The sequence below is a fragment of the Mus caroli genome, chromosome X (assembly GCF_900094665.2).
Source record: "Mus caroli chromosome X, CAROLI_EIJ_v1.1, whole genome shotgun sequence".
NCBI classification, from domain to species: Eukaryota; Metazoa; Chordata; class Mammalia; order Rodentia; family Muridae; genus Mus; species Mus caroli.
In genome coordinates, this window is record NC_034589.1 from 1,720,446 (window position 1) to 1,732,329 (window position 11,884).

The 11,884-nt window shown below is 47.2% G+C and overlaps 1 protein-coding gene across 3 annotated transcripts in view; it reads left to right on the top strand.

Moving 5' to 3' along the window:
• Positions 1–462: 462 nt before the first annotated feature.
• The window catches only part of Foxp3 (forkhead box P3), a 15,820-nt gene continuing 4,398 nt past the window's right edge, over positions 463–11,884 (top strand). Inside the window, exons 1-9 of one of the 3 annotated variants that reach the window (XM_021152693.1) lie at positions 573–739; positions 6,700–6,782; positions 7,222–7,449; positions 7,962–8,066; positions 8,163–8,301; positions 8,691–8,778; positions 8,865–8,969; positions 9,769–9,856; positions 9,997–10,077. In XM_021152693.1, coding sequence (XP_021008352.1) covers positions 7,243–7,449; positions 7,962–8,066; positions 8,163–8,301; positions 8,691–8,778; positions 8,865–8,969; positions 9,769–9,856; positions 9,997–10,077 — 813 coding nt within the window. In that variant the 5' untranslated portion in view covers positions 573–739; positions 6,700–6,782; positions 7,222–7,242. Of the gene's footprint in view, positions 740–1,359; positions 1,456–6,699; positions 6,783–7,221; positions 7,450–7,961; positions 8,067–8,162; positions 8,302–8,690; positions 8,779–8,864; positions 8,970–9,768; positions 9,857–9,996; positions 10,078–11,884 lie in introns of those variants that run through there. The other 2 variants (XM_021152694.1, XM_021152692.2) reach the window with 2 other exon arrangements.

The following is an 11,884-nucleotide window of genomic DNA, read 5'->3' on the forward strand; positions in this document are numbered from 1 at the left end:
TGCTAAGGAAATACTGAGGTTTGGAGCAGAAGGAAGCCTCTGGAGACAGAGCACTATCCCACCTCTCCCCTGGCTGCTTCCCATTCACATGGCAAGCTTCAGATCCCTTCTTCTGTTCAACCCAGCGATCCTCCAACGTCTCACAAACAGAATGCTGTCTCTACCTGCCTCGGGATGCCTTTGTGATTTGACTTATTTTCCCTCAGTTTTTTTTTTTTTTCTGACTCTACACACTTTTGTTTAAGAAATTGTGGTTTCTCATGAGCCCTGTTATCTCATTGATACCTTTTACCTCTGTGGTGAGGGGAAGAAATCATATTTTCAGATGACTTGTAAAGGGCAAAGAAAAAACCCAAAATTTCAAAATTTCCGTTTAAGTCTCATAAGAAAAGAATAAACAAAGTAAGAGAGCAAAGAAAAAAAAAACTACAAGAACCCCCCCCCACCCTGCAATTATCAGCACACACACTCATCAAAAAAAAAATTGGATTATTAGAAGAGAGAGGTCTGCGGCTTCCACGCCGTGGTTTTTCTTCTCGGTATAAAAGCAAAGTTGTTTTTGATAATGTGGCAGTTTCCCACAAGCCAGGCTGATCCCTCTCTAGCAGTCCACTTCACCAAGGTGAGTGTCCCTGCTCTCCCCCACCAGACACAGCTCTGCTGGCAAAAGTGGCAGAGAGGTATTGAAGGTGGGTGTCAGGAGCCCACCAGTACAGCTGGAAACACCCAGCCACTCCAGGTAAGGACTTTTGAAACTAATACCATTCATCCTAAATGCCAGATAGGTGGAGCAGTTGGTCCTTTGACGGGGGCAAAAAGAAGTACTTTGATTGTTTAATGCACAGATAAACAGGATTTTTTTTAACATATGTCTATCAACTGCTGGTCTCCAGGAATGCCGGAGCTTTAGACAACTCATGCTGTCCAGCTATAACTAGAAACTAGAAGTGCATCTCTTGTTTCTTTTCCTCCTGCTGTCTTCCATTTCTTCTCCTGTCTCCCCCTGCTTCTTTGCCTGTCTGTTTTTCCATCAGTCCCCAGTCTCTTTCTCTTTCCCAGGTTCTGACTATATGCCTGTCTGTCTCTTCCAGCCTGGCCAGCCCACGGTCCCTTTCTTTCCTCCCGCTCTCTGACTCTCGGCTCATCTTCCTTCAGCTGCTTTTGCACCCGGTATTGAGCGCAGATATTTGTACACCAGTGGCACTTAATAATAATGGCTTAAGAGCTCTGTTTTCCAAGAACGGGCATTAGTTCTGTGTGTCTTAGGTTTGTAAGCTGTCAGGTCAGTGTTAGCATTTAACTGGCCTTCTGCTTGTGACACCCTCGGTCAGCCACAGTTTAGCAAAGGACTGTATGACTGTGACCAGAATCCATGTGCAAGGAGAGCAGGCAGTTCAGGACTAGGGTGAGCTGGACTCTGCAGGTTTAGTGCTGTGGCACTGTGCCTGGTATATGGTAAGTTCTCACTGTTTGCTATTAGCATTTTTAAACAAATTAGAATCGTGCTGTAGATTGGATTTGTGTCTGCTCTGTTCAAGCAATACCATTTTTGTAGCATACTAAATAACGAACACGTGATCTTTTATGTCTCCCATGACTGTCCTCACATCACCATGAATTTGATTACCTGAATTAAGTGCTGATGGTGGGATATTTGGGTGTCTTCTGATTCCAAAACTGCATACCTGACTCCATGGATCCTGAAAATGGAGTAGCTGGGGAAGAAGGGGTGTGCATCTTAAGGGGTTTTGCCCTCTCTACAAATTGCTTTTCCAAAACGTTGTCTTATTTTCTGTTGTTTCTATTCAAGTTAATTTTAGGTGTGTGTTACCATTTTTAATCCTTCCCCGTCATAAGAAAAATGACACGTATTAAAATTTTGCATTTTGGTTACTTTTAATAACTACAGGCCATTTGTGCTCTGTAGGCTAGAGTTTTATGATCGCATTCTTCATCCTACTAAAGTGCTCATGATTTTTCAAAATTGCTAATAGCTCTTAATTTGGAAAGGATAATAACTATTGGCTATATGTATATGACACATATTTCCCTGAAATTCATCATTTGTGTGTATGTGTATTTTAATTGTATTCATTTACTTAGTTTATGAGCATGCATGTTCTTCCTGCATGTGCACCATATGTGTGCTTGGTGCCCACAGAGGCCAGAAGATGGTGTGGGATCTCATGGGACTGGAGTTACACATGGTTACGTGGGTGCTGGCACTTGTGTGGCTTCTTTCTATGGTTTTGTGTTTAAAAGCCTTTTGCCACTTGAAAATGAGAAGCTACCTCCTCGAAAGAGCAGCAGTGCTCTTACCCATGGAGCCATCTCTCCAGCTCTATTTGTATGCTTTATTTTTTTTTGGGGGGGGGGGTTCTTCTGAGACAAGGTCTCACTCTATAGCCCTGACTGGCCTAAAACTCACTGTATAGACCAGGCTGACCTCAAACTCACAAAGATCCATCCATCTGCCTCTGCCTTCTGAGAAGTGGGATAGAAGACATACACCACCACGGCTGGCGATCACTTGCTTTTTTCCCTATTCATTGTGCTTTGTAATGCATGCGTCTTTTAGGTATTTCGATTACTCTTTTCTTGTGGGGCTTCTGTGTATGGTTTTGTGTTTTAAGTCTTTTGCACTTGAAAATGAGATAACTGTTCACCCCATGTTGGCTTCCAGTCTCCTTTATGGCTTCATTTTTTCCATTTACTGTAGAGGTCAAAAGTGTGGGTATGGGAGCCAGACTGTCTGGAACAACCTAGCCTCAACTCAAGTCATCTGTGTGAATTTTAACCAGGCACTTAACCTCTCTGTACCTCCATTTCCTCGTATGTACTGTGATGATTATAACAATACCTACCTCAGAGGATCTTTCTGAGGATTATTTTTATTAATGATGGTAGGTGCTCAGCACAAGGCCAAACAACAATGATAGACATTAAAATGTATCTCTCTAGTGGGTCTGGAAATTATTCTAGAGCGTCTGATGACAGCAACATTTCAAGTGGGCAGAGAGGTATTGGTGGGAAAGTGGGCTATCTACTCAGTCACTTTATTTTCCCCTAATTGTCTCAGAATCATTTGTTAATCTGTCCTGCACTGTTCCTCATGTTGAAATGTTGTGTTCATCACAAATTCCATTCCCTCTCTGCATAGGTCTCTGCCACGGTTTTCTACTCTGATCTGCTCCTCAGTGTTTATTCTTGTACAAAGCCCACACTATTTTTCTGATGTTGCTTTGCAAAACAATTCAATACCAGCCATGGGTGTCTCTGGCACCTAGCAGCATCAGTCCTCCAGCCAGAGGCCAGTGATTATTTTCAGTCCTCTCTCTCACTTTCTCGATCTCTGTCTCTGCCTGTCTGTCTCTGTCTGTATAATGTCTCTGTCTTGTTCATACTTTTGTTCATTCTTTCTCTGTCACTTTTCCTCTAAACTGCTCTCATTGTATCTATGAGCTCGATTCCTATTCCATCTCATGTTTATATATATATATATATATATATATATATATATATATATATATATATATCTGTATCTCTTCTATATCTGTATTCACACACACGATATATATATATATATATATATATATATATATATATATATATCATACCATACCATACATACATACAGCTATATATATCCATAAGATTCACCCCAGCCACAAGACAGAAAGATGCTGGCCTTCCTCCACCTCGTACTCTTCCCTCCCCAGTCTAGAAGGGCAAACTGGGCTCAGAGATGAGCAGCCCCCACCCCCAGGCCTCACAGAGATGTTGTGTCAGAGTTAAATCCAAGAGCAGATCTCAGAATTCTCAGTGGGACCTTGACTTTGGCAATTCCACATTGCAGGCCTTAGTTTATCTCTCAGTACCCAGGAGGCAGTTAACAGGAGACCTGAGGTGCCATTCCCTCTTCTACATTCTCATGAATTGGATCCAGATTTGCAGAGGACAGTCCATAATCATGGCATGGGGCCAAATCTCACAAGCTCTGGTCTATGTGAGGTTCTGGGCCCCATGAGTCAGAAGTCCTAGCTGACCAAAGAATACTAGTAACGATGGAGAAATATCAGTTAAGTATGAACCCTCAGAGTTCATACTGCGTTCCTTGGGACAACCATTCTGAGGCCCTTCCAAAAAGCCTGGTGGTGTGCTCTTTCCATGAGGGCCAGGCCAAATGTCTTCTTCCTCTTGTCCCCGTATCTGGAAGAATGTTATAATTTGGGGAAAGTTGTCCCAGGAGAGCAGGTCTGGAGCCATATGTAAGTGACCGTTTATCAGTCATGGACACTTGTTCAGCATTCTGTATGTACTAACTTTGCAAGATGGCTCCTGTTACTGTCCCAAATTAGACAGGAGGACAGAAAGACCCCAGCCTTCCTCCATCACATACTCTTCCCAGTCTAGAAGGGAAAACTGGGCTCAGAGATGGACAGGAAGGTCCCTTTGTCCCAGGAGGGCAAAGCCTGACCCCAGATCAGGACAGTAGAGGGTTTTCCAATCCTCTGTCATAATGGAGCTCAGGAGGGAGGCTGACATTCCAGAGCCAGCAAGAGGCCTTATGGACTTTTAAGCTTCCTGGCTTTAGGTGGTTCCCATTTCTTTGGGCTCTGGGACATCAATCCACACAGTAAGAAGGTGGATCCATGCACCCTACAGAGTCTGTGTTCTTGAGATTCTAAAATCCGTTGGCTTTGAGAAGTGATATCCTACAGTTCTGAGTTTCTGTTCCTACAGCATTTGAAGACTCAAGGGGGTCTCAATATCCATGAGGCCTGCTTAACACTCACCAAGCAGACAACCTTGGGCCCATCTGGCATCCAAGAAAGACAGAATTGATAGAACTTGGGTTTTGCATGGTAGCCAGATGGACGTCACCTACCACATCCGCTAGCACCCACATCACCCTACCTGGGCCTATCCGGCTACAGGATAGACTAGCCACTTCTCGGAACGAAACCTGTGGGGTGGATTATCTGCCCCCTTCTCTTCCTCCTTGTTGCCGATGAAGCCCAATGCATCCGGCCGCCATGACGTCAATGGCAGAAAAATCTGGCCAAGTTCGGGTTGTGACAACAGGGCCCAGATGTAGACCCCGATAGGAAAACATATTCTATGTCCCAGAAACAACCTCCATACAGCTTCTAAGAAACAGTCAAACAGGAACGCCCCAACAGACAGTGCAGGAAGCTGGCTGGCCAGCCCAGCCCTCCAGGTCTCTAGTACCACTAGACAGACCATATGCAATTCAGGTCCTCTTTCTGAGAATGGACTGGTGCAGCACACAGTCACACCAGTTCCACATGTATTTAAGGAGGAGATTTCTTATAAATTCTGACCAAACATAAAGAGCACTTCAAAAGTGACCATGGTCCAGCCATATGGGTTAAGCCAATATAGTGGAAAATTCCACTCACCAAACCTGATACGCATTTGCTTGAGCTACTGTAATGAAGTATCACAAACTGGGTGACTTACATAGCATCGAATTATCATGTTAGAGTTCTGGAGGCTATAAGACCAAGATGAAGATGTCAGCAGGGTTGATTCCTCCTGTAAGTCCTGGCCTCCTTCTCATCTCTGATGCTTTCCTTTGCTGTTCTTTCTTAGAGGAGCATCACCTCATGGCTGCCTGCCTGCAGTCTTTCAGCTCATCGCATCACAGTTCTAGGAAGCCAGTCTCAGCTTCCACAGCCCCAGACTCCTGTTTTCATGCTAATGTTTTAGCCCATGACACACTAGTCTTAATACCTAGGTTCTCATATAAATCTCTCAACTCTGATAAGCCCCAGACATGATAGCAAAGAAGATGCAATTGCCTTCCAAAACCCTTCCGTGCTTCCCCCAGGCTGTTCTCAGAAGCTACATGCCCAACACACGTAGTACATAGTAGAACGGAGAATGACATATTCACATGCACACACACACAGAGTAGGGAAAATGTAGATATATATACTTCCTAGAGAAAAATGAGGCAGTATCAGCCTGAAATGGTGGCTTGTAATCCCGGTACTCAGAATGCAGAAACAAGGAGTTCAGGGACAGCCTGGGTATATAAGGAGTTCCAGGCTAGCCCAGGCTACAAGAAACCCTATCTAAAAAGAAAAGGAGGGCCCAGGCCATGAGAAGACTATAGAATTCTGAACCTGGCTATCCTCTTAATTAAAATGAGGGTAGAATTCCATAGTCAGTTCAAGATCTGGTTCCCTCTCTGACTGGAAGTATAGGATCCTGAAAAATGAAAGCTACACTTTTAAGGGACTGTAAGGTAGTGAGGCTCAGCACAGGGACCTGGGTCACCCTGTAGAGCTTTGAGGAGGAAATCAGAAGACTGCAGTATGGCTAAGGGAAGAAGTGGACTTCCAAGCTGGGCAGAGATTGGGGCTAGTCTGAGGAGCACCCAGGGACCCTGTCCCTCTTTTTTTCCTGGCACCTGCCACGCCAATTCCATGACAGACAAAAGCCCAGAGAAGACAGACCCATGCTGTAGCCCTGAGCTCTGCAGTACTGAATTTAGCTACAAGTCTTCCCTGCCTCTACTGCTTACTTTTGCATTTAGCCACATCTGACTATCACTGTAAACTCTGCTCCTCCATCCTCTACCCTCCATCTCCAGGAATGCTCCTGTTGGAGCTGCTTATGCCAAAAACCTAGACATCATCTTGACCCTTTCTCTCATCTCCTCCATCCAAGCTCCCGGCAACTTCTCCTGACTCTGCCTTCAGACGAGACCTGGAAGACAGCCACGTCTCAGCAGCTCCTCTGCCGTTATCCAGGTTGGTAGCAGCAACACCACTCACCTCACTATCGCAGTAGACTTCCCACTAGCACAGTTCCCTGGAGCCTTCCCGCTCACAGCATCCAACTGAATCTTTTGAGGCTATGCCCAAGTCATTGGAATAAAAAGATGAGAAGAGAGTCCAAGACAAGCCCCAGTAGAATCAGCAAAGACTGTATGGCCTGTACAGAGTGCAGGGGGTACTGGAGGGTCCCACAAACCAACTCCCCATCACCCCACATTCACGACAGAGTGGTATGGTGTATGCAAGCAAGAGAGGTGCTGGACATGTGCATGTGTAGAATATATCCATCAATCTGTGTTCCTGCTGTCAGGGTAACATATATGTATGTAAGACAGACCAGAGGTGTAGTTATGAGGCTATCTTGCACCACCCCTGGAATGCATGTGACTCCACTCCACTGTTATTCCTGCAGCCTGCCTCTGACAAGAACCCAATGCCCAACCCTAGGCCAGCCAAGCCTATGGCTCCTTCCTTGGCCCTTGGCCCATCCCCAGGAGTCTTGCCAAGCTGGAAGACTGCACCCAAGGGCTCAGAACTTCTAGGGACCAGGGGTCCTGGGGGACCCTTCCAAGGCCGGGACCTGCGAAGTGGGGCCCACACCTCTTCTTCCTTGAACCCCCTGCCACCATCCCAGCTGCAGGTGAGGCCCGGGGCCCAGAATGGGGTAAGCAGGGTGGGGTACTTGGGCCTATAGGTGTCGACCTTTACTGTGGCATGTGGCAGGAGGGGGGGGCTGGCTGGGGCACAGGAAGTGGTTTATGGGTCCCAGGCAAGTCTGACTTATGCAGATATTGTAGGGCCAAGAAAATCCCCACTCTCCAGGCTTCAGAGATTCAAGGCTTTCCCCACCCCTCCCAATCCTCGTCCTGATAGGAGACCTTATGATCCCATGGACATAGCCATGTATCCTCATCCCACTGTGACGAGATGGCTGGGGCTCAAGAAGGTAACAGTGTTGGGGCCAGCTCTACCCCTTGGAACTGTTGGACCTTGATGCATTCAACTCTCCATGAGCCTCAGATTCCACGGATGTGAACTGGATAGGTCCATTGTTGCTACCGTGTGGGACTTTAGTAAAGAGCTAATGAATGAGACACAGAACTATTAAGATGAGGCTCATGGCATCTCACGGCATCTCCCTTCTCCCTCCAGCTGCCTACGGTGCCCCTAGTCATGGTGGCACCATCTGGGGCCCGACTAGGTCCCTCGCCCCACCTACAGGCCCTTCTCCAGGACAGACCGCACTTCATGCATCAGGTATGGAATCGGAACAGGCTGGGAGGAGGGAACAAAGAGGACAGCCGTGGAGCTGAGCCCCAAGCCCCGCTGAGCCATGGTCCATGTGTTCCCCAGCTCTCCACTGTGGATACCCATGCCCAGACCCCTGTGCTCCAAGTGCGTCCACTGGACAACCCAGCCATGATCAGCCTCCCACCGCCCTCTGCTGCCACTGGGGTCTTCTCCCTCAAGGCCCGGCCTGGCCTGCCACCTGGTAACACCTTCACAGTATCTCCAAGTTCTCTAATCTTTGAGCATATGCAATGTAAACTTTTCTGAATTATAGCCCTATGGAGGTATAGAAGTCACAGAATGGAGGTATATTAAGAGTCACAGAAACTCCAACCTCCAAAAAAATATCAGGCTTAGAACCTTGAAGACATAGAATGCTATTATCGCTATTTGACTGATAATCGCTATTATCAGTCAAAATGCCATCACTTACCAATGGGCATCTTTAGGCTGTTATGTCAGAAGCCCTTGACTGTGGGAACAGCTGAGTCCTATGAGACAGTCTTCAAGGCTCAGGAAGGGGAGGGGCCTTCTGGGACCAGCTATAGAGTCTAACCTGCAGCTCCAGAAGTACCCTGTCTCTACCCACAGGGATCAATGTGGCCAGTCTGGAATGGGTGTCCAGGGAGCCAGCTCTACTCTGCACCTTCCCGCGCTCGGGTACACCCAGGAAAGACAGGTGAGTTGGCAGGGCTGGCAAGAAATGGCCCCTGTCCACCTCTGCACCTATTCCTCTGCTGACATCCCATATTCTCCCACCCCCAGCAACCTTTTGGCTGCACCCCAAGGATCCTACCCACTGCTGGCAAATGGAGTCTGCAAGTGGCCTGGTTGTGAGAAGGTCTTCGAGGAGCCAGAAGAGTTTCTCAAGTGAGTAGCCTCACCCTACCCACAGAGTTCTGCTGTCTGAGCAAAGACCTAGGCTTCACGTCTCAACCCACCATCCTCTCAATGGATGATAATAAGAATCATAAAGATTGAGACTCCATCCCTCCCTGGCTCTGTGATCTTGGGCAAGTTACGGGTCTCTAGGCCCAGGTTACCTCGCATGTATGAAGAGACATAATAATAAAGGTATGTGCTCATAGTTACCTTCATGTTACATGCAGAAGGATCTAAGGCCAAAGAGAATTAAGGGTCAGTCAAGCTCACACAGGTCCTAAGTGATGAATCTTGAATATGAACACAAGCAGCCAGGTTCCAGAGCCCACACGCCTAACTGCTTTGTCCCACTTCCGCTCACACAAAACACATTCCTGATCCTCCAATTTCTGTTCCTCTAGATGACTATAGAGCTCTTGCCCCTCTGCTCTCTATCTGCCGACCCTCCCCTTCTGTATCTTGCTAGTCATCCCTAACTCTTGGCAATGGTGCATGTTTGCGTGGCCAGGCCTTTGCATAGGCTGTGCCTGACACCTGAAATGCCATGCCCCTGCATACCTCCAGTCTAACGTCATCCCAGCACTTTGGCCAGACTCAAAGGGTAAATAAGCTCAGGCCTGGCAGCCCAGAGTTGCTGAAGCACATGTGTTTAAGGCAAGCATGGGGGCGGGGGGAGCACTGAGCATAGAGAAATCTCCCAAAGGGTCTAGGCTGTCCCTAACTGATACACTAAGCCAAGAGGCCTGACCCACCATGGTCAGCTACATGGAATCTTCTCCTTACTCAGGCACTGCCAAGCAGATCATCTCCTGGATGAGAAAGGCAAGGCCCAGTGCCTCCTCCAGAGAGAAGTGGTACAATCTCTGGAGCAGCAGGTAATGTCTGTGGGGTGTGGCTGCAGGATGTGGCTGCAGGAAAGAAGGATGGGAGGGAGGACCAGGTGAGGGAAGAAATGGGCAAAAGTGTGCCTGAGAACGACCAGGTGGAGGCCCCGCTTTGGTGTACATCCCCACAGCTGGAGCTGGAAAAGGAGAAGCTGGGAGCTATGCAGGCCCACCTGGCTGGGAAGATGGCGCTGGCCAAGGCTCCATCTGTGGTGAGTACCCCAAGTCCAGAGGCAGCTGACTTCAACTGCTGAGGGGCAAGACCAGAGCCCATAAGGACCAAGTGTCTTCTTCTCACATGCAAGCCCTCCCCTATACAGACCATTCCCACCTAATTAATATGCCAGATCGAAAGACACGCCTACTCTGCTTACAAACCTTCTGACCTCCAAAACATTATGATTCTGCCTTTTCAGGGCACATACAGAAGGCAGTGAACTCACAGGGCCACTGCAAAAAAGGAAAATGAAGGGCCTTATGTTCAAATTTCAAGATAAGCTCAGAACATCGAACAGTGCGTGACCACACATTTCACATACCCAGTCTCAGGCTGATATGAACTTATTGAGTCTTATACTATAACGGAGGTAGCTACCACCATCATCCTAATGCACAAATGAGGACAACTTGGGTCAGGAAGATTTAGTTGATGCTCCCAGGTTCACAGTTGGATGCTAGGGGATTCCAATTCTGCCCCTGCTCACCCCCAGCCCCAGCATCTATGGCTTCATCACATGCTCATGCCTGTACTCTAATTAAAATGCTGCTTTACAGAGCTCCACCAGAGCCTGCAATTGACTACAGGGTGGTGCCCTTCTCAAAAGCATTGACCTTACTGGACACAGTGGCATGCACCTGTAGTCCTGGCTACTGGAGAGGCTGAAGGAAGATCACTTGAACCCTCAAGTTCAAAACCAGCCTGGCCAACACAGAGACACCCTGACTCTTCTAAAATACAAAGAAACAGAGTTGGGGAGAAACTTGAGAGGGAAAAGTGATTGCCATACAAGGATAAGGACCTGAGTTTTGCTGGGTGGTAGTGGCGCACGCCTTTAATCCCAGCACTCGGGAGGCAGAGGCAGGTGGATCTCTGTGAGTTGGAAGCCAGCCTGGTCTATAAAGCTAGTTCCAGAACAGCCAGAGCTACACCGAGAAACCCTGTCTTGAACACCCCTGACAAAAAAAGGACCTGAGTTTAGATGCCAGCACCCACACCAGATGCAGCACTGGAAATCTGTAATCCCAGCATGTGTACACACACCACACATACAAATCAGATAGAAATATAACCAAATAAGGAACTGCAAATTGTAAAATAAAGTGGGGTTGGGGAACTGGAGAGATAGCTCAGGAATTAAGAAAGCTTGCTGCTCTTTCAGGGAACAAGAGTTTGGTTCCCAGCACCCTCAGAGCAGCTCACAACTATCTCTAACTCCAGTTCCAGTGGGTCCAATGCACTTTTCTGCCTTCCACAGGTACCAGGCACACATGCGATGCCCAGACATGCATACAGGCAAAACCCCTGTACACCTAAAATAAAATGCAAGCTGATTTGGCAGTAATCTCAGCCCATCCTGTGCTACATAGTACATTTTAGATTAGCCTGTACTACAGAGCAAGAGCCCACCTACATAAATATCCAACCAAGCAAGCAACCATTTTTTAAAGTAAAATGGAAAGCTCAGTGTGGTGGCACACGCCTTTAATCCTAGAACTCAGGAGGCAGATGCAGGCGGATCTCTGTGAGTTCGAGGCCAGCCTGGTCTACAGAGCCTGGTCTATACATTGAGCTCCAGGACAGCCAAGACTACACAGAGAAACATAAAATAAAAAGTAGAAGCCAGATGTGGTGGCACACACTTATAATCCTAGCACTCCAGAGGTAGAACTAGGATAGAAGGTACAAGGCCAGCTAGAGATATATAGTGAGACTGTCTCAGACAAAAAAAAAAAAAAAAAAAAAAAAAATGAAGAAAAAAAAAAAGATGAATAAGCAAACACTCAGGAGGCAGAGGAAAG